This window comes from Aptenodytes patagonicus, chromosome 5, assembly GCF_965638725.1.
Source record: "Aptenodytes patagonicus chromosome 5, bAptPat1.pri.cur, whole genome shotgun sequence".
NCBI lineage: Eukaryota > Metazoa > Chordata > Aves > Sphenisciformes > Spheniscidae > Aptenodytes > Aptenodytes patagonicus.
Window position 1 is genome coordinate 41071753 of NC_134953.1, and position 21354 is coordinate 41093106.

At 39.2% G+C, this 21354-nt stretch overlaps 1 protein-coding gene across 15 annotated transcripts in view; it reads left to right on the top strand.

Moving 5' to 3' along the window:
- Positions 1 to 21354, top strand: part of PCDH15 (protocadherin related 15) — an 896179-nt gene that overhangs the window by 636797 nt on the left and 238028 nt on the right. For all 15 annotated transcript variants that reach the window (XM_076339474.1, XM_076339470.1, XM_076339471.1 and 12 more), the window contains one exon: positions 4201 to 4371. In XM_076339474.1, coding sequence (XP_076195589.1) covers positions 4201 to 4371 — 171 coding nt within the window. The remainder of the gene's footprint in view (positions 1 to 4200; positions 4372 to 21354) is intronic.

Here is a 21354-nt window from a genome sequence, read left to right on the forward strand (position 1 = left end):
TAACTTGATCTCACATGAGTTTAATGGATACAATTTAGTTGTATCCTTCAGGTTTGAAATGCATTTTTCTATAAAGAGGTGATTTTTCTTTCAAGTCATATTGCAAGTGTATATAGAGGTTTTTACAGAGTGGCTGGCAGTGGATAATGCATACTGAGAAGAAAAGTGATGTTTAAACTGTATCTAATATATCTGTCATTGGAGAAGTTTTTTGGTGCCCTTGAGGGCTGTGAAAGCTTTTTTCCCTTTTTGTCCTTCTGGTAATAGCTGAAATGAAAACTTTTTCTCTGTTGTTTGTCTCTGTTGTGGTACTACTTCATTTGTGGTAAAATGAGAATGCTCTAAAGCAACTTTAGATACCTTGCTCCTGCATTCACGCATTTCTATTACTCTCATCTTTCTGATACAGAATTATAGATACATTTTACAGTCCACTTTCCTACATATTTTGTGGCATGTTCAGCATTCCCACAACAGAAGATAGGCTCCGGGGGTGTCTCAATGCTTTTTGCACTTAGATATATCTAAAGATGCTTCCTGGCTATTAGAACAAGTCATTTTAGAATCATAGAATCATTAAGGTTGGAAAAGACCTCTAAGATCATCGAGTCCAACCATCAACCCAACACCACCATGCCCACTAAACCATGTCCCTAAGCGCCTCATCTACACGTCTTTTAAATACTTCCAGGCACGGTGACTCAACCACTTCCCTGGGCAGCCTGTTCCAATGTTTAACCACTCTTTCAGTAAAGAAATTTTTCCTCATGTCCAATCTAAACCTCCCCTGGCGCAACCTGAGACCATTTCCTCTTGTCCTATCGCTAGTTACTTGGGAGAAGAGACCGACACCCACCTCGCTACAACCTCCTTTCAGGTAGTTGTAGAGAGCGATGAGGTCTCCCCTCAGCCTCCTTTTCTCCAGGCTAAATAACCCCAGTTCCCTCAGCTGCTCCTCATAAGACTTGTTTCTCCAGACCCCTCACCAGCCTCGTTGCCCTTCTCTGGACACGCTCTTAACACCTTGATGTCCTTCTTGTAGTGAGGGGCCCAAAACTGAACACAGTATTCGAGGTGCGGCCCCACCAGTGCCGAGTACAGGGGCACGATCCCTTCCCTAGTCCTGCTGGCCACACTATTTCTGATACAGGCCAGGATGCCATTGGCCTTCTTGGCCGCCTGGGCACACTGCCGGCTCATGTTCAGCTGGCTGTCGACCAGCACCCCCAGGTCCTTTTCTGCCAGGCAGCTTTCCAGCCACTCTTCCCCAAGCCTGTAGCGCTGCATGGGGTTGTTGTGGCTGAAGTGCAGGACCCGGCACTTGGCCTTGTTGAACCTCATACAGTTGGCCTGGGCCCATCGATCCAGCCTGTCCAGGTCCCTCTGCAGAGCCTGCCTACCCTCGAGCAGATCAACACTCCCGCCCAACTTGGTGTCGTCTGTAAACTTACTGAGGGAGCACTCGATCCCCTCATCCAGATCATTGATAAAGATATTGAACAAGACCGGCCCCAGTACTGAGCCCTGGGGAACACCGCTCGTGACCGGCCGCCAACTGGATGTAACTCCATTCACCACAACTCTCTGGGCCCGGCCGTCCAGCCAGTTTTTGACCCAGCGCAGAGTCCACCTGTCTAAGCCGTGAGCCGCCAGCTTCTCTAGGAGAATGCTGTGGGAGACAGTGTCAGAGGCCTTGCTGAAGTCCAGGCAGACCACATCCACAGCCTTTCCCTCATCCACTAGGCGGGTCACCTGGTCATAGAAGGAGATCAGGTTGGTCAAGCAGGACCTGCCTTTCATGAACCCGTGCTGGCTGGGCCTGATCCCCTGGTTGTCCCGCACATGCCTTGTGAGCGCCCTCAAGATGAAACTGCTCCATCACCTTCCCGGGCACCGAGGTCAGGCTGACAGGCCTGTAGTTCCCCAGATCCTCCTTCTGGCCCTTCTTGTAGATGGGTTACCTGGGTAACGTAACTTTCTGATCTCTTGAACAGGAATACGGGAAGGCTCAGAACTGATTTGCCTTGTTGTTTTATCAATAATTTATTCAGCAGATTACCACTGCATATTCACAGCTCTTTTGCTTTGATGTCAGAGCTGTGAGTTTCTGGAGGTACTGCGCTCCTAGAAAAGTAACTGGGGTAGTTGAGCAGGTCATGTTTTTCAAGAGAAAGGCACAGCATGCAGCAGTGTGAACAACTTGCGTGAGGAGGGAAGCCTGTGACGCTGCAGGAAGAACTGGTGAAGGCACAGCTTGGGATGCGCAGTGGCAGTAGTACAAAGCAATCTTGTATTAATCTGTTCATTCCTTTCACTATACGTCCTTACACAGTAAATTGTCACCTCTGTGGTACTGGGTTTGGGACTAGAGCTGTGCTGATAGCTTCTGTATCATGTTTATACATAACGGGGCAGCTTGCATGATTGAAATGTCTTGCTAGGCCATGTGGTTTCTCAAACATACCCAAATGGGAACTGAGCTCACTAAAGTTTTGACTGCTCACAGATGAGAAACTGGATCTCAAAGAAAGGCTCTAATTAAGCTCTGTAGCCCAGCATTTTTAGGAGTTTGCCTCTTACATTTTTTTTTTTTTTTTTTAGTTCTGCAAAATACTGCAGGCTGCATTTAATTCTCTCTGTTGTATGTACTATGCAATCGTACTTCTGTTCCACTGATTACATCAGCAGTGATTGTTTATTGTTTTTGCATCTTGAAGATACTACATGAAATTAATTACTCTGTATCTGTGCTTTGATCCAGTGTTACTGAAAGGCACATATTGGGGGAATGTAAAAAAGATTAGTTGATAATGGAGGCTGCTCCTTGTAGCTGGTATTATTTTTCATCATTGATCATGAAGAAAGCTGAATGTAGAAATTCCCATATTTAGTAACTGTAAATGTAAAGCAGTTCCAAGAATGGAGTGGACTGCAAAGTAGGAAAAAAAAATGTATCCAATCTGATTTAGAGGAATGATGAATTCCTATTACACAGGTGATGATATTAAACAGCATAAATACTTAAAAAAAAAAATAGCTTTTTTCTTTTTTGTCAATGTTATCCTAGGATAGGAGGGCAAGACTTAGCTAGTGGCCTATATTCCCTCTGCAAGATTATATTTTTGTAAAGAAAAGCTATCACAACAGTTTGTGAAAATGGAAGTATTTTTTACTGTTTTAAAAAAAAATATTGGATAGTCATGCTGTTTCTTCACTATGATAACAAAAGAAGAAAGAAAAGGTGAACTGTTGCTAGTGTGTACACTGTTCAGTGTACAAAAATAATCTGGGTGGTTCCCACAATTCAGGAAAGTGTAGCTTTATTCTGTACCATCTGGAAAGAAAAAAAAGAGACAATAAAGAAGTTGCAGTAGTCAGTGGTGTCTTGTGTAGCAAAGATTTAAAAAAACAAAACAAAACAAAAAAAGCCAAACCATGATGCATTGAAAAGAGCCTGTCACGCAGCATGGAGACTTTTTTGGGGTGCAGCATTGTAGCTGTTTTATTGTGGACAGAAGTGTTCTTCAACCTTTTAAAACATGAGCAGTATAATTAATTTTCTAGACAAATCAGCTTTCCACATGGACTACAGTTTGGAGATCTCAGATGAATCTCATTGCTGTCCTCTGGCTGTTTTTTTCTTGGGGGGGGTGGGGTGGGGGTGGTGCTAAATTTTTCTTAAATTGTGGCGTGCAGAGATGGATTGAGCATTACAGTCCAGGGCCTCTCCACTGCCAATTAAAAAAAGTCATTACTGCTTATGCTTTCCATTTCTAGAAGTGAAATTCCTTTTACTTACAGATAGGATTTGGTAGAGCTACACAAGGCAGCATAAGAGTGTATTTCAGATTATAAGTAAGGCATGAGAGACTTTTTATCTTATACAAATAGGCTGCATTTTTATAGATTTAACAAGATGTATCTTCATTTCACACGTTTCCTGAGAATTAATTTCTCAAAACTTTTATTTCTGAGTGATGTCTCACAGTATTTCTTAATTGAAGCGGTACTTTCACCTCTTAATTGTATTTCTGAGCCTTTAAGGCTGTAGCTCTGAGGCTGAAGTTTCTGTAATTAGCTTTTTCCTAGAACCTGGATAAATATGGTGCTTACATGTTTTGCCCTTAGCTTTAACTTTAAAATTTTTTGTAGATTCTGAATTCAGAAAGTCTCACCAAATGTAACTCGTTTGCTCCACAGGACCGAGCCCAAAATCTTAATGAGCGAAGGACAAGTACAACCACCCTGACAGTAGACGTGCTCGATGGTGATGATTTGGGACCAATGTTTCTTCCTTGTGTCTTGGTGAATAATACTCGTGACTGTAGACCTCTCACCTACCAAGCGAGCTTACCAGAACTGACTGATCCTGTAAGTCGTCTTGATTTTTTGCAAGTTTTATATGTTTGTTTTGCAAGCAACTGTCATCTTTTTCTGTGGACGCAATTGAGAACTGTAACTAGAAAGGTCATGTATGCTTTGTTCCACATTTTATGTGCTAAACAAAAGAAAACCAAGGTGAGATATAGGTAGGAACAGATGGTGAAATTCTAGCTTTGATACAATGGCAAACTGCTCATTCACTACAAAGGCTGAGTCTTGCTGAGATTCAATAAATTCTGGAATTGCTTTTCCTGATCTGTCCGTGTTTTGCTCTTGAAATATCCTGAAGAAGCACTTGTGAGAAGGGTCTTGACATGTTATTCCATTCAGGATTGTTACAGACCTTAGGAGAAAGATTTTTTGGAAAAGGAAGCATTAGTCACTGGTCCCTGAAAAGATTATTTGTTGCTATTACCTGGTTTCAGTCAGGGGGCACTAAAAAGCAACGTGTGTTTATCCCATGTAGATGCTTGTACTAAGTGTGTCAGTTCATCCCTATCCTAACTGATGTATTAAGGTCAGTGTAAGGCTCGTTTCACACTGCAATGTGCACAATGAATCATAAAAAGGAAGAGGTGAGAGCTTTATCATTTCTTGATGCAAGGTGGTGCCAACTCCCTTCCTTACAGGAGAACTGCTGCTTGGTATAATGGAGGTGTGCATCTCTGTGGTGCATGAAACAGAAATATGAATTTCATAATTGATATTGATATATGACCTTTGATTTCTGTATTTAAGAATATAAAAAGAAAGAACCAATTCAATCACTAGGTATTACCCCACCCAATTGACATTGACATTAAGATGACATTAAGATAACGTTAAGTATTGACATTGAGATCGTGACTTCCCTTGTTCATTGTGGGACACGCTCTCTGTCCTGCTTCCTCTGACCAGGAGACAGGGGAGGTTGAGACTGTAAGTGTGGAGGTTCCTGCTATTCTCTGCCTTATTTGTCTTGCTGTCCTGTGCCTTGTGGTCTTTTGCCGTTCTACACATTGTGATTTCCTGCTTTGTCTGGCCTCAGGGTCCCACTGCAAATATGCTTGAGCAGGGAGGCCAAGCACTGCTGCCACCCTGCTTGGTTGATTCAGATGATGCTCTTAGCAAGTTTCAGAATCTCTCACAGTTGTTTTATCCATTTTAGGAACAGCTGAAATCAGACCTAATATACATTGGTTGATGAATTGCTTCTGCACAGGTTAATGGTACAGGCTGTGGTTTAATAACCAGTACAATCTCCAGGAAGTGACATAAGGCTTATTGTAATCAAGATGTGCAATTAGTGTGCCTTCTGGATAAGGAAGGGTTAGACGAGTTTCAGGGAGGTGGTATAAGTCAGTCTGGACCCCTTGGCGAATCTCTGGAGGAATATTGGATCTTACAGGCCACGTGTGCCTCCAAAGGAGGTGGTGTTTCTTCCTAACAGAGCAGCTCTTCCTAGCAGCTGCAGCCTGATTTGTAAGGTGTAGCAAGACTGGAGCCTTGAGATATTCAGCTTTTGACAGTAGCAAATCAGTTGGGAAAGGAAGAGATGTTCCGGATTTAACCTTATTATATTGATTTACACATCTCTCTTCTACACCTTGGTATTTGATAACCCTTTGTAACTGTGTTGTCTGTTTTGGACTTTGTGAATAAACCCTTTTATTTTAAATTTTACGTTAATTTGGCTTGGGCTCAGTGCCATTTTGAGTTAACTGGGCAACCACGAGTTATTCTCTAGCTGAGTATGTGGCCTCATCAGGGTTGCTGGGGTACCCAAACTGTGGAGGATGACAGAGTATGACCCCATTTTATCTGCACAGATCTGATAGAGTTCCCAGTACAGAGGCAGGTGAGACAGAAATTATGAATAACTGGTGTTTGGTCATTACTTTGTTTTTTATCTGGTTATCTTAAGGTAAAATGCAGGTCATATAATTTTTCTGATACAGCTCTCACAGATGGAAGGAATCCAGCTCTGTCTTCATTCCTGCCCTTGGTCAGGCACATACACTGCACTGGAAGACAAAGCAGTGTCTGCCAAGGAAGGGTGTCTAGGCTAGGAAAAATCTGACTAGTGATTAGGTACTGAGTTGCAAAATGTATTCATTCAACTTCATAAGCTACAATCTGTTCAAGTGTCAGCTTTTTTTGTTTGCTTTTTGGCTTTTTTTATGTCAGACTGCACCTTGAGAAATCTGATCTATGAAATGAGAAACCAGTTCTGTTGATAAACTACCAGTTATTTGCTGTTTATCTATTTGTAGCACTGCAGCTGTTTTGATAAACGTAAGTGGAAGAAGGAAGTTTGAACTCAAAGTTTTACCTTGGTACCTCAAATATTTACTTGACTTCTAAATTATAATTAATTTAGAAGATATGGACGGTACCTAAAAAGGTTCAGCTAGTAAACATATGTATTACATTTGTCCTGCAAACAGCAGTATAATAAAATGCAGAGAAGCCTGAGCTGTCTGGACTAGCCAGGGGCTGACAGTGGATTCACGTGATGCTCTGATCTGGCAAAGCAGCCTGGGCAGAGGACCTCATTCAGAGATAGGTTGGAGGTTTCTGCATAATGTGAAACTGTTGTGTTGCACCACATAGACAAGACCCATCTGAGTCCATAATGCTGTAAGACTATAACTACGATATCGGGTTATATAGAAGTTGATAGTGACCAATATACTCCTCAGAATGATTTATCTGAAGTTTCTTGCACCAGTTGTTTTTTTAAGAGATTAATCTTTACTACACTGCAGGTGTTGAATCTTCCAGTGGGTGTAGCAAATAGAACAGAATGCTGTTTGCTGAAGTTTTTTTTAATCATAGCCACTACATAGGCTAAAGGACTATTTTTAGTCCAACTTTGTCATTTTTTTAATTTGCTTTTTAATTTTTCAATGAACATAAGAAGGAATTTTAATGAATCTAGAACAAAGAGCGTTGAAGTATGAATTATTCAGAAGCAGTAGCTTGAAAAAGAAGTCCTGCTTTACAGGGCAAGATGCTTACTGAACTGACCCCTAAAGTAAAGAATTTAATGTAACTGGTAAGAATAATATTTTTGTTCAGTCTTGCATGGTTACTTTACTGAGGTAAAAATCATATTTTCTTTCAAGCTTCTTTCCCGTAGATGCTCTGAAGCAGTTGGATACATTGGCAATGAAGAATCCATGCAGCGTGTGCTTTGTTTATGGTCTTTGGCTGGCGGAGATGGAAGAGGCCAGCAAAATTAATGGATCTCTTTGTTACCAGAGAAGCAATTTATTTTCCTGAAGAACAATATCAAGGTTTACACTGTGCCTTCTGAGAGTTGGTCTGACTCATGGCAGTATTAATAATATTATATAAATCTGCTCCAGGCTGGGCAGAGTGCTGTATAATTACTGTTTATACACTTGTAAAAACCTGTTTTACATTTCTGCCATTTCTACAGACAGTGTAAATTCCCCCAAAGCTGCAGATCTTCCAAGCACAGCCAAAGGTTATCTGATGGTCCTCTCTAGGTGTGCATATAGAATGAAATGTTATGATAGTACCTTCTCAGTCAACCAACTGAGCTTTGCCACAAGGTGTGATGTTCTTCATTGATGGTTGCCTGGTTTTGCAGGTGTCACTTCTGCAGTGCCACCAATGAGCTACTGTAATTAATTGCTGTGATGGCCTCATTAGGTCTATGATCACAGCTAAGGTCATATAAACATCACCGTCTCTGATTTCTAATGCTTGTGAGGTGCTCTTGCAACTTGGTAGAGGAGGCAGACATTCATAGTTCGGAGTAAACAAACTTTGGATGTTTTTATAGCACATTAGCTCTTCTGAATGCTTAATTCTGTGGTAGGTTAGTGGTAAGTGAGGGCTAAAGTGCCTCACCACTGCTGAAGCCCAGACACAGAGCTAAGTTAACAGCCTATAATCCACACCTTGGATTATGTATTGCTTTCCTGGAGAGTAATTTGCTTGTGAAGTGCTACCTGTTGAGTCTGATTCAGTGCCCATGACAGTGATGGAGTAAGCTGTTTTACAAGTTCCCAGACTATGAGGGAAAAGAAATAAATCTACTGAGTTTTGACTCCTCTAATAATCATTGCAAAAATTATTATCTTGCAGAAAAGACACCAAAGCCCACGATAAGACAGCATTCAAAGTCATTGTTTGAAGTTCTGTCTCATAATACATGTGCAAATTCTTTGACTTCATTTCTTTTAGGGGAATGCAAAGTACAGCTTCAGTGATGTCTTACAATGAGCTAGCATAAACCTTTCAAAATTCAAGTTCCACAAGCCAAATATATTGCCTTATAACAAAAAGAGAAGAGGCCTCTGTGCTACATGAAAGGATGCATGTATGAACCTCCTGTGTATGCTAATTGGTTCATATACTTCTGTGTCTTTTTCCCCTAACTATCGCTGTCCTACTTTCTCTCTAGGAATGAATTTATTGTTGTTAGCTAAATTTCTGTTTCTGAGAAAACCTGTGTTGTTTTTTAGGTTTTGGTTGGTTTGGGGTTTGGGTTTTTTTTTTTTTTTGTTACATAGCTTTGTCTTTGCCTTGGTGTTTCTGTCTGATCAAATCTGCTAAGTAATTTTTTTTTTCATTGTCTCAGGAAGACTTCAGTATTTATTAACAGTATGTGCAAGTCATCAAATGGAGTTAAAAATATAACCTCATTAACATCTCATAACATTGGAAAAATAATTTCTTCTTCTTTCTCTTTCAGTCTATTCCTGTCATGCTTACTTTGTGAAGGTTTTGAACATTTCTATACTCAATTTTTTCCATCATCATGCAAAGAAGGAAAGACAATTAGCACTAAAATATAAATTAGGTTTATTTAATCAGTTACTGGACTGGTTTTGCAACAAACTGGTTCATTATCAGGTTCTGCAGGGTAATTATCAGTCCACATGAACAGTAGTATACTCCATGACACCTATGAGGCTTTCTTTGTACTAAGTCAAGATTCAATGCTTTAAACACCTAGCAGCATTATGAGACATTGCTTATTAATGCACCACTGATGTTTCTTTCTACATGGAAAGTATTTATTTTTGTACTAATTATTCTCAGTATCCTTAGGAGTTGTGTCAGCAGGGATCTTACAAAGTCTGTGGGCTCAGCTGCCCTGTTGAGGAGAGACTCGAGGAGATGGGTCTGAGCAGAGGACTGCTAGATGAAAGGCTAAAATAACAAAAAGAAGAAGAAAAAAGTCTCCAAAGAACAGTGTGGTTGAGGGGGGTAAAAAAAGACATTGAAGAGCAGGAAGTGCCCTTAGAAGCCCTCAAGCTTTTATTAGCAGGAAGGACCTCTTGAGTTAGATTAGTTTGGATTCAGGGGAAGAAAACTGAACTTTTAAGAGGTGGTATTGTTATCCTGCTGGGTAAAAGCCTTGCTTGATCAGTCAGGGAGCGAGTCCTCCCTGAAGAGCACTGTGCGCATCCTGTAACACATAGTTTTGAAACTGTGGAAACTGCAGATTTTGATGAAATGAACAGTTTTGCTCTACTGTCACAGAAATCAGAAGTTATGGTATTTTTTTTATTGCAAAGTTAGGTCATTGTATATTCTGTGTTTAAAATTGAACAGTCTTTTCTGATCACTTCAACAAGCTTTTTTTTTTTTTTTCCCCAAGGAGAAAGGTTTCAAATACTTCCTGCAAGGGACAAAAAAAATTCATTGACTTTCATATATGCAAAGCATAATAAACCATCACATTATTAAGAATTGTGGCTATACAGTAAATTCATCAAATTCTCAATACATCTTTGCAGAAAGTATGTCTTTCTTGGAATCCAGAGTCACTTGAAGAGTTCCCACTTAGCAGTGGAAAATGTGTTTTGCATCAGACCGATAGTTATGTCAAAAATTACAGGTGCTTTTTAAAACTTTCATTTTATCTTTTCATTTCGTGCTGAAACCCTAGGGGCAATCACAACAGTTTTTCTCCAAGCAATTTCCCATTCCCTTGCAGCGTTGTAGCTCAGCATCATAAGGTGACGTACTGTAGCAGTTGCAGTAAAATAACTTTCATACCACCTTCCCTAGTGTATTGCTGTTTGGCAGTTATTTGCATTTATTGTTTGGGGAATTGGGAACCTTTATGGTACCCTTTATGGTACGTTCTGGGCACCATCACTTATTGCAGTAGGGAGACTGTGGGATGTGGAGGAAATGGGTTATTCTCTGGTTGTGAGAAATGGAAATGCCGTAGGAGGGAGCTGAGGTTACAGCAGTACAGGAAAGGCTAGTTTAATTGCAGTGGAGAAGAAAAAAGGAGTTTGAAGTCATTTGATCAGTGTGTGGGGCTGGTGTTGGGAACACAGGACACTTCCGTTAAGTAACCAGGTTTAGTCAGCTCTGTACAAATTGGTTCTATGCTTATTATCGATAGCTAATTAACATGGCAGAGGTTGTGCTGTTTTTTCAGTACCTCTGGGCTTGAGGATGACAACCACTTAACAATTCTTTCTGAAGTAATTTCATTGAAGTTTCTTGCTATCTGACTGTACAAATCCCAATTCCTTCCACACAGAAAACCTCCTGGAAATTTTCTCATAGAGACATGTTAATATAAAACTTGCTGCAAAACAAATAACGTCTGAAACTTCTAGAAACAACATCTCCCCATCTTAGTTACAGCGGCGGGTATTAGTCAAAGAATGAAGTTCATCAAAATGTTCTGGGTTTTTTTAGTGTGGTTTTTTTCTATTTATTTCTATTTTTTGTTGTGGGAAATCCCTACTCACAGAAGACATTTTATCTAGGTATCTACCATGCACACTAAAACCCAGTACCCTTCCCTGAGGTTTGAGAGAAACTTGCTAGTTCAGCCTGAGCTTCCATACAGATGCTAAGCAAGATTTTTGTGGCACTGAAACACACAGTCTTCATAATTTGGCAAATTAAAAATTTAGTCTGAGTTGAAGTGAATATGTGTGGTTAAATCAACTTTAATAAAACCTTTAAATGTGTAAGGAAGCTGCCTCTTTTACCTGTGTGAAGTGTAAAATCTCATAGAAAAGCGGGAACGCTTACCCCTGATGAAAGTGGTTTCTTTCTTGCAAGCGTGACTGCTTAAAGTCAAATGTGCATGGGGGTGAATTTACCCCTACTGATAGTCAAACTGCATAAAGCTAAAAAATCAGGTTAGAGTGGCAGTTTTTCTTGCCAAAGAGTTTTTTTTCTTGGTTAGATATGGTACCTTTAAAACTGCAAATGTTCATGGCTAATTTAGGAAGTTGTTTGTTTCTGAAGTGGTTGTATCTCAATATGCCTTTCTTTTCTTTGCCTTATTTTTACTAAGATTTGGAATCTTTTATTGAAACATGGTAAAAGGTTTGCCAGCCTTTGGCCTACTCTGCCTGTATAGTCTTACGAGCTGTGCTGGTGATTTAGTTGCATCAAGCATCAGGAAATTATTTGAGATTTAATTTGTTTCTAATTACTCCTCTCTTAGCAAAAAAGAATGCTATCCAATTTTTGGGACTGATGCTAAATGCTCTTTTAGGGGATGGTATTTACACTTCATCCTGGAATTAGACCATGATTGAGCACAATTAAGTCTGCTGACATAATTGAATGTTTGAAGTGTGGCTTGGGTTTGTGGCTTCCAGAGAGCTCATCATTAGGAGAACTGCATGTTTCTTCTTATACAAATATTTTTGGTAAGGAAGGAAGTGGCTTTGCATTTTGAATAGGCAGTGTCCAGCTCTGCAGTGTTACCTGGCATTGAGACTTGGCTGAAATTGGAGGTATGCTGGGGCGCTCTAGGAAAATAGATGGGCTGTTCATAGAGACACGTCTTGCTGCCTAGCCCAGTAGGTATGCTCTGTCTCTCACGTAAAAGATTATGTTGTTTTTTCCCGTCTATCTGTTTCTTTATCTCTTCCTGTGTTAGGAACTGATATTAGCTTTGAATTCAGATGTGCGTTTCTCAGTAATCAGTATCTGGGAATGCAGCAAATTCCTTATTAACTGTGCTGTGTTCATCTTTGACTTCAACTATGTTCATGCTGCCTGAGGATCTCTCTTACGTTTAACAATAATTAACCCATGGGTTCTTTGTATCTCATGGTTTCAGGGCTTGGTAGGAAAGAGAAATAAGTATAAGCATGCTTTGGTTTTAAATAAATGTTTAGGTGAGAAGATCAACCTCTAAGAGCTGTTATTTCAGTTTCTATACAGTCTATACAACAAATGATTAAAGGTAAAAGCTTATATTTTGTTTAACATTTCTGCAACCACTCTCTAATCAACATCGTAGCTCCAGAGCATAGAAAATCAGGCCTCTCGTACATTATAGACTAGGCTGTAAACTTTTTGGTTTCACCATATGCACATGTTGTCCAGCTTTCTGTATGAACTCATTCTCATATTTAATGCCATAATCATTCTGCCTTTTCTTCACAAATACTCCTGTTTCTGAGTAAACGTTAGACAAAATAGCACTGGCAAATCATTAATTGCTACTAAAAGGTTTATGTACTTTCTTATCTGTATATTATATCTTAGAATATTTATTTAGAAAAGCCTGGCAATTGGTGTTAATTAGACTAAAATCTTCGGTGACAGATAGCATGTGCTGTCAACTGTTGAGCTGTAAGATGAATGTGTTCCTGTGTATTTACTAGCCAAAAATTATTCGGTAGGCAGGGCAATGGTGTTACTTCAGACATACTACAAGAACTAACCAGAGAAATGCTTTAAAATTTGGGGCTGTATCTATACGTTCTTGGATTGTTGCTTGTTCAGTAAATTAGAAAAGAATCTCTCTCGTGTCTTGAGGCTTTGAATAGTCCCTTTGCCACTGGCTGAAAGATGAGCAAATTGACCCATTTTTCAGGTATTAATTTTTCATTAGCAATTTAGGTAAAACCTGAAACTGAGATTAGGAAAGGGAAAATGAAGATTGACTCCCATAACACGTATGCAGTTGTCAGTGTATTTTTTTATTGAAAAAGGCAAGTTGTTGTGGCCAGGTTATTTGCAGTATAGTTGAGCAACAGATAGCAATTTTTCTAATTAAATTTAAGCATAGATCCATGATGAACTGATAGGCAATCTTGAATTGCTTTGGAAGTCGGAAAGCAATTCAAAAGCAATGATAAAATCCTCTCTTGGGTGGAGTTCCCCTTTAAAGTTTATGGATAAACTTTTGCGTTTTTTTCAGTCTTTTCACTCTACTTTCAGCCATACAGGGGTCACCAGATTGATATTAAGTTCAAGATAATGGACATTGTTAAATAAGTAGTAGCGTTCACAGTAGATTTACTAACATAGTGGTTTTTTATAACTTGATATCGGTGATTTTGAATTAACTTTATGGAAATGACTCTTTCAGCAAAGTCAAAATGGACGGATTTGATAGGCTATTGATTATCTGCTAGTGCATGAGAAGGAGTCATAAAACATTTTTTAAGTCTTCTGCTATCATTTTTCCCTATCTTTTCCTTTTTTGTGATTGTCTGTCTCCCATATGGAATCTCTTGACTGCCTTTGTTTTAAAGGAAATGTCACTGAAAAGTAATGAAGCATGAAAAGGTTAAAATTACAAAGATTGTGATGTTACAGGTAATTAATTTTTATGTATTTGGGAGTATACCAAGACGGCATGCCTAATTAAAAAGAATAGTCAGTAACTTTAATATGTGAATACCTGAGAATTGTTTTGTATAATCTCTCTTAGGCAGGCAGGCACTTCACTTGCTTGATATATTGATCAGGCAGGACAGTCACTGTTCAGTATCTAAGATTAACTTATGATTTTAAATATAGATGTATTTCAGATAGAGAAGTTAACTTGGCTGCTTTTCACTTCAAGAACAAAACAAACCATGCTTTTAACTTCTAACATTGAACGAATGTTGAAAAAAACCCATATGTTTCAGTTATTGAAAACACTGTTTCTGGCTGAGAAAATAACAGCAAGACTGCAGAATAAGAGAATATAATCTGAAAGATACTTTCCTGCTGGTGATTTTAACCAAGCTGCGTTTCAGAAGTAGAGTTGATATCTATGGATAGGCATAAAGTGATATGTCACAGTTCGCTCTGAGTACAGGAAACCTGCTTTACATATGGGATTACTATGGTGGAGATCGTGCCTCCTATGTTTGGTATGTACCGGAGAATAGTGATTTTCATAGAAAGATAGAAGAGGAAGACACATGGACTTTTTTTATAATGTGAAAAGAGAATTGGTTGAGCATGATTTACATGCTTTAGGCTTTCACTAAAACTAATCTTTATTAAAATGCACAAGTGGAGGTTTTAAGGGAAAAAGGATCAAGCTTGACTGAAAACTGAGAAGTTTTGGACAATATACAGTTAAAAATGAAATAGGAGAAGAAAAATATAATTGCAGATCATCTTTGAAGTTGTGTTTGGGGTGAGAGAAACACATTTAGTTTATTGCTAGGACTGGGTTATCAAGTGACCCCTGATACACAGTGGCTATGTGGATCCCTTGCTGGTGCAGGAGGAGCAGGAACTCTGGTAGTTCACCAGAGACCCAGTCTGGCTGGGATATTTGGCTGATGGTGAAAACAGGCACATTTTCTAGGTGTTTATCGAGCTGTAAAGTGAAATTTTAGAGAGTTAATCTCAAATGTGGTTCCTTTAATTACCAAGAGTAAGGGGGGAATAAACTGGTAAAAATGACCGATTTTATCATATACATAATTTTCTTCTTTTTTCTAAATATAGAAATGCTCTATTAATTGCCTGATATTTATCATCATGGTTAGTAACTTACTGGGAACATTAATGGGAAAATACTCAATTCTTTTAGCTTTGTCAGGAGCTAAGAAGAAAAAGGGTCCTGATTTTGCTTGGAAGAAGTAACTGTGGAGCTGTAATTAGAAGTAATTTCCTTTTGGAAATGAAGATGATCTGTTTTGATTCAAACTTTGGCCTGGCACATCAGCCACATAAGCCAAGTACATGAGTGTTTGAGAGAGATTGCCAGGGTTCCTGGGTGGGTTTGGTGTGTGCAGTAGTACAGGTTTGCTATTGTAAACCACCTTCTTGTGTGGCAAAACCAATGCCAAAAAATCTGTTCAATTCATGAAGTACAAAAACTGCCAAACTCCCTAGTCTTAGTTGATCTTGCTGTTTCATCCTATTGTATTCTTTGTTCATTCTCCAGTTTTCAACTTAAAGTTTGTTAGAAAGAAGAAAAAAAACCCCACCTGCCTCATAACAAAGATGACTTCAGCATAACGTGTGAGATCACACAGCGTACACCAATAATCACATGAGGACAGTAGAAAAGTGTGATTCCTCACTTTTGCGAGATATCTCACAACCTGGGGTTTGAAACTGTCTTGCTTTCTGTGATGCCATTAAGGGATTTCAGATATGAAGTGATGGAGCCTTTCTCTCCTCAAAAACTAGAGCTTCAGGAGAGGAAAGAGTGCCTGAGGAAGTACCATCCCTGTCTTGTTCTGAGCTCTGGCCTGTATCTTGAATATACAATCAACTACTTGTGTGATTTAATTGCTGTCTTGGATATTTGCCGTGACACAAAAGCCGCTTTCACAATATGCACTTCTGTTTTCTGTTTCATAAACCCATCTTTGTTATGGCGTGAAGTGGAGCTATTGTCAAAGAGGAAGCCTATGTGTTAATTTATTTGATCCTTAAATGTCATTTAGAAACATTTAAACATTTTGAATGTTGACATTTAGACAAAATACTTTTGTAGTGATGCTTTATCAGTGAACTTCAGAAAAATTCTCATCAATGTCATAACACTGATCCTTGTAGAGATAATTATCATTTCAATAGCTAGGCTATCCTGTTAAACTATAAACTAGCTGTTCATTAGGGGTCAGGAAGAAAGATTCCTCTTTCCAGCTTGTTTTCACAATGCAGAGGGTGCAGATTATACTAGTTCTTCAATTAATCAAATAGTGATTAATCAATTAAGGTTTTGCAGATATGTGCAAGTACACTTGCAGGTAGTGGGAGATAAAGTAGCAGAGGAGCTTCCTCTCTGGGGTGGAAGTGTTAACATTTGGAGGCTGCGGGAGGCTGCTTCCCTTTTGAGCACCATGAAGTCTTGTGGCCCTGCTCTGAAACAGGGCAGCAGGATTTGCTATCACCTTTGCGTCAGCAGTTGTGTGATGTTACACACCTGTGGGCACGTGATTTGGCGCAGACTTCCTCACTAGGCTTGGCATTCATGGTATGGCTCTTGCCATGCCTCCACTGCTATCAGCTCAGAGCTCACCTTGGGCTGCTCTACCTGTTTTTCTGGTTGTCCCTGGTCTTTCAAGGCTAGCTTGGGAGTCTCCTTGGTCCACTGCAGTCTGTGGTACAGATGTGCCCTTGTTCCACTTTTTGTTGTCGAGTTCCTGAGGCAGTGTTTGCCCTTCCCAGCTGTGCCGTCCACATTGGGACCACACCGAGAAGAGAGCAGCCAAAGGAGCCTTGCTATCCCAGCCCAGCAGCTCAGTTTCTCCCCAGTGCCCTGACCCCCTGTCTAGAACATGAAGAAGCCAGAGAGAATGTTGAGCCATGCCAAAGAGCATTTCCCTGCCTCCAGCCGTGGGCTGCACGATGCAGCGTGTAGGGTAGGGAGGGGGCAGCCTATCATCACCTTTACCAGTACGATTATGTTTGCCTCTGCTCTGTGCTATTGATAATGCTTCTGTAGAAAACCTTGCTTAAATCCTAGCAGTCTTTCCTCTAGAGCATGAGGAAATTAATGGTGAGCTGGAACACCCTCTTCAGAAACAGGAAAATGTGGTTAGTCTGCATTTGGCTCTGCATCAATACCTCTGGCTGTACAGCAGTGCTCAAGTTTAAAGCAGCTTGTATGGCTAGATAGGTAGGAGTTTGCTTTGTAAACAATTCCTGCTTTGTGTTCTGGAAGAGTATTGGGATTTGGGAAAAGAAGCATTTAAAGGTAAGAGTAACATTTCACTATACCATAGGAAAACTAATTTTTCCTTTAACCTTCCATCTAAGTGGCATTAACGCCACTGTTAATGTTACCATTAAAGAAGCGTAATAAAGTGGATATAATAATAGTGATATAGAATTAGTAGCTGGCTCTGGGCACAAAACCTCTACCTAAAATTATCTCTTGACAGGGTGACAAACTTTAATGAGAAAAGGACAGTGGTGGATACAGTTTGAATAAAGTCAGGTGTTAGGTAGTTACAGCTGACGTTCCCATGCCTGAACTACAAAAGCGCCCATTTAGTTGCAAGTACAAAAAAAACAAAACAAAACAAATCAGTAAAAAAAATGTAAATGTTTCTTCACAAAGCTGAGTGGTGGTTCATAGTGGTGTTTTGCTAACCCCAAATGTTAAACTCCTATATCCCAGTCTGACCGATGGGAACACTGCTTAGCTGCAGATTCAATGCTTCCGAAATTTCCTCTCCTTTGAGACTTTTGACCTTGCTTGTTCCTCCAGGTGAGAAAATGGCTCTACCAAAGCAAAGTTCTCTGAAGGAAGATACTAAATGTGTAAATAAAAAAACCAAACCAACAATATTATCTTAATCTATGTGTAAAATGAATCAGTCAAGAGACAAAGGATCTGTGTGAAATACTGACCTGTTCATTTCTATGTTTACCTTTTTTTTGAATTTTAAATGAATTAGTGTTTTGTTATGGGTTTTTTTGTCCAGTTTCATACAAATTAATATAAGAAAGGTCCCATACCAGTGATACTGGTTATACTTCCCCAAAGGGTTCTCCCATTCGCAATTAGAAGCGCTGTCTTAAAAATTGATAGTAGGGATACTTTTTTTTGTTCTGTGAGCCTGGGATTTTTGAGATAACTTTTAGCACCTACAGTGCCTGTAGCAAGGAGCACCATAGCATGACTGTATTTGGGTGAAGATCCTTGTTGTTCTGTGTTTTTTGAGCCTGCCACCAGGTAATTTGTTTAGACGTTCCCGAGCTGCTGGTATGCAAGAGGCAGCGAGCAGTTGATCCTACGCACGCTTTCTGTAACACACAGTTTTATAGACCTTTTGCGTATTTCTTCTTTGTAATTTTTTTCAGGCTGAAGGTACTTGCTAAGCCAGCCTGTATGTATTCAGGCTATGCCCTGCTTTTGATCATAACTTCTTGTGCCTTTTAAGTATATTATATTGTGGCTAATTTTTCTAAAGGCACAGAGAAGCCATCAGCCTCTTCTCCTTAACAGTATCAAGTAAGATTGTTTGCAAACTCAGCTAAAATTAGCAACTGTTGAAACAGCCGACAACTGTATTCCTTTTTCACCTCTGAGAGTAATATGCATTTAAAAGAAAACAAAATGGGGTTAATATTTCACAGACTTTTGCATTGTAATGAAATTATTCTTAGAAATAAATAAAAAAAATCTTTAAGTCATTATGGTAGCGTTACACTGATCTTTAAATATTTTCTGGTTTTTGTGGATCTGTGTCAAGCAGAAGTAGCTGCGTTTGTCTTGGGTTTTACAGCTTGCTTTTCTGCAGCCGTTCTCTTGCCTCATTCTGAATCCTGAACAGAAATCATAATAATAAACCTACCATCAAGAATTTGAAAGATAATCAAGGAAATAGACTTCATAGTTTGTATGGACAAAAAGTGAAAAGTCAAAAAGGAAATGTTTATTGTTATTTAATCACAGTCATCACATTGGAACAAGTAGAACCTCCGGACTGAATTCTTGCTTTTGCCTGAATTGCACAGGAGATTATACCTGCGTGCCAAGGCAGGAGGCCCACTGCATAATGCTTTTTGTTTAGTCTCCAGCACAGATTCACTGTTGGAGACATTTCCTATAAAGTATGTCAGATACAGAAAAAGCAATTTAGTAAATGCCGTAATCAGATCCTGATGAAATTAAATTCTTTTTTGGACCTGCTGTTCTGGAAGACATCATTGATAAAAATAGTCTCTCTTTTCCTCTTTGCTCTGATTCATTATGCTATCTTGCTGCTCTTTCAAAATTTTTTTTCCCCCTCAAAGGTGGCTTGTTTTTACAAATAAATGAAAGGAATTGTGTTTTTTGACAGCTTGCTCTGTTAACAACATGATCTGTCAGGATATTTGAATTTTACAGTTTTCATTTTAGTAAACTGCAGAAATATCGGACAGAAAACTAAGAACACGGCAACCATGGATTATATTGAACAACCAAATAAGGTGCTAAAAGCTATTTGACAATTACGGTGCTGAATTTAGAAGGCAGGTCCCTTTTTAATAATCCATCTTGTGTCTTAGTTTTTCCCATCAGTTAGTAAAACACTTTTTGTACCCCCACAGAAGACATGAGAGGTTAGTTCCGACATGTCAACAGCATAAATTATCTGCTTTTTATCAGTGGCTTTTAGAAATGAAAGTAAACTTCTTAAAAATAAATAAATGGAAAAAGTAGATTTATTTTAAACTTGCAGATCAACTCCCATTATAATTATTTTCTGCTTATACATATGTTTGAACTGAACAATTTTTAACAATTATTTTGTAATACCAATTTTACTATCTACTGTTAATAGTTAGATTCCCCTGGATGGACTGGTATAAGACAGTTCCTGTTTTACTAGTGGTATTGATAAAAATGCCCTTTCACCCAAGTGCTACACAGTAAAGCAAATCTCCAGGAATGCTGCTCAATGCTGCTCATATTTCATTTTCATATTGAGTGTGGACATTTCACACAATCTGGTTGGACTCTGCAACATCATCTGGTGGTAAGAAGTATTATTTTAACAGAGCATGAACCTTCAGATGTATCTGCAGTGTTGCAAACAAGTAAGAAGTATCGATTAGGTGAATTGTCTGCAAATCTCTAGGGTTGAGCAATGTAGATTTTGACGGGGTTGGTTTCTTCATGTAGGTTTGCCCTTTTTTGGGGAGCAGTTTCCGAGGCACAGAATTGTTGCTATATAAACCTGTTCAGCTCCTGAGACAATTTGACCAGAACAATTTTCTGCAGAGGATTTACTCTCCATTCTCTTTCAGCTTCACAGTGTGTTTTAAATCTGTGCTTGGGGTTTTCTTCCTCTCTCTTTGTATTGGCTTTCAGCTGAGATCTTAGCCCAGAAGTTTGGTGTTCTGTATTGTGTGAAAGAGGAGGATCAGAAAATCCCATTCACCCTGTATTCCTGTACATCTTTGTATTGCATTAGCCCTCAAAAAGCAGCATAGGAAATTCTGCAAACTCCTGATGCGAGACACTGCTTCTCCCTGTGTTTGCTCACTGATCAAAGGGAGTGTCTGTAGGCACTTGTAGGTATCGATGGGAAGGCAAGAAGAGAGGGAGGATGTTGAGATCCTATAAATAGGAGATTTGACATGACATACTCAGTCTGACTAATGACAAGTTTTTGGTAGTATCTTCAGCTGAATATACTTTTCTAGGTTGTTTCTTGCTTTTTGGATTTACTTCACTTGTGGTTGGATAACTCCATTGAAATATTTTCTTCATTTTACTGACATGCAAGTACTTTATGATGGATTTGTGTTCATTAGTGTTTTGTCACAGCCGTTGTACTAGCAAAGCTTCTGAAGTAGCAGCAAGAAACGATGTTGGAATGGTTTTGCAGTTCTTCCTGCTGTTTTAGTACTGTGTGTTGGCAATAGTGTATGCATTTCTGCACAGCATGGATATAATTTAGCTAATCTCCGATTTACAGCTTGTATTCTAATCTCACATGTTTCTCAAGAAAGCACAAGCAAAACTAGTGTAACCATAACGATTCATCAATTCATCAAAAACTTTCTTGGTTTAATATTGTAGGGCTCCCTTTGAAGGGGTAATGTATGTTGTTTTCCTAATATTTTCTATCCGGCAAAAAGCTTCTCACCCTTGTTTGCATAGAGATGAGAGTTCTGCTGTCTTGATCGGTAAATTCATCAACTAAGCTGTGAGTGTGATGTGTGTTGAATGCCTCCAGGCTTTGTTTGAAATCCATTGGGCACAGTTACAGCTTCCTAACTGGGAAAGCTGAAAAAATAATACTTTTCAGGGTTTAAAATGCTGACATGAAA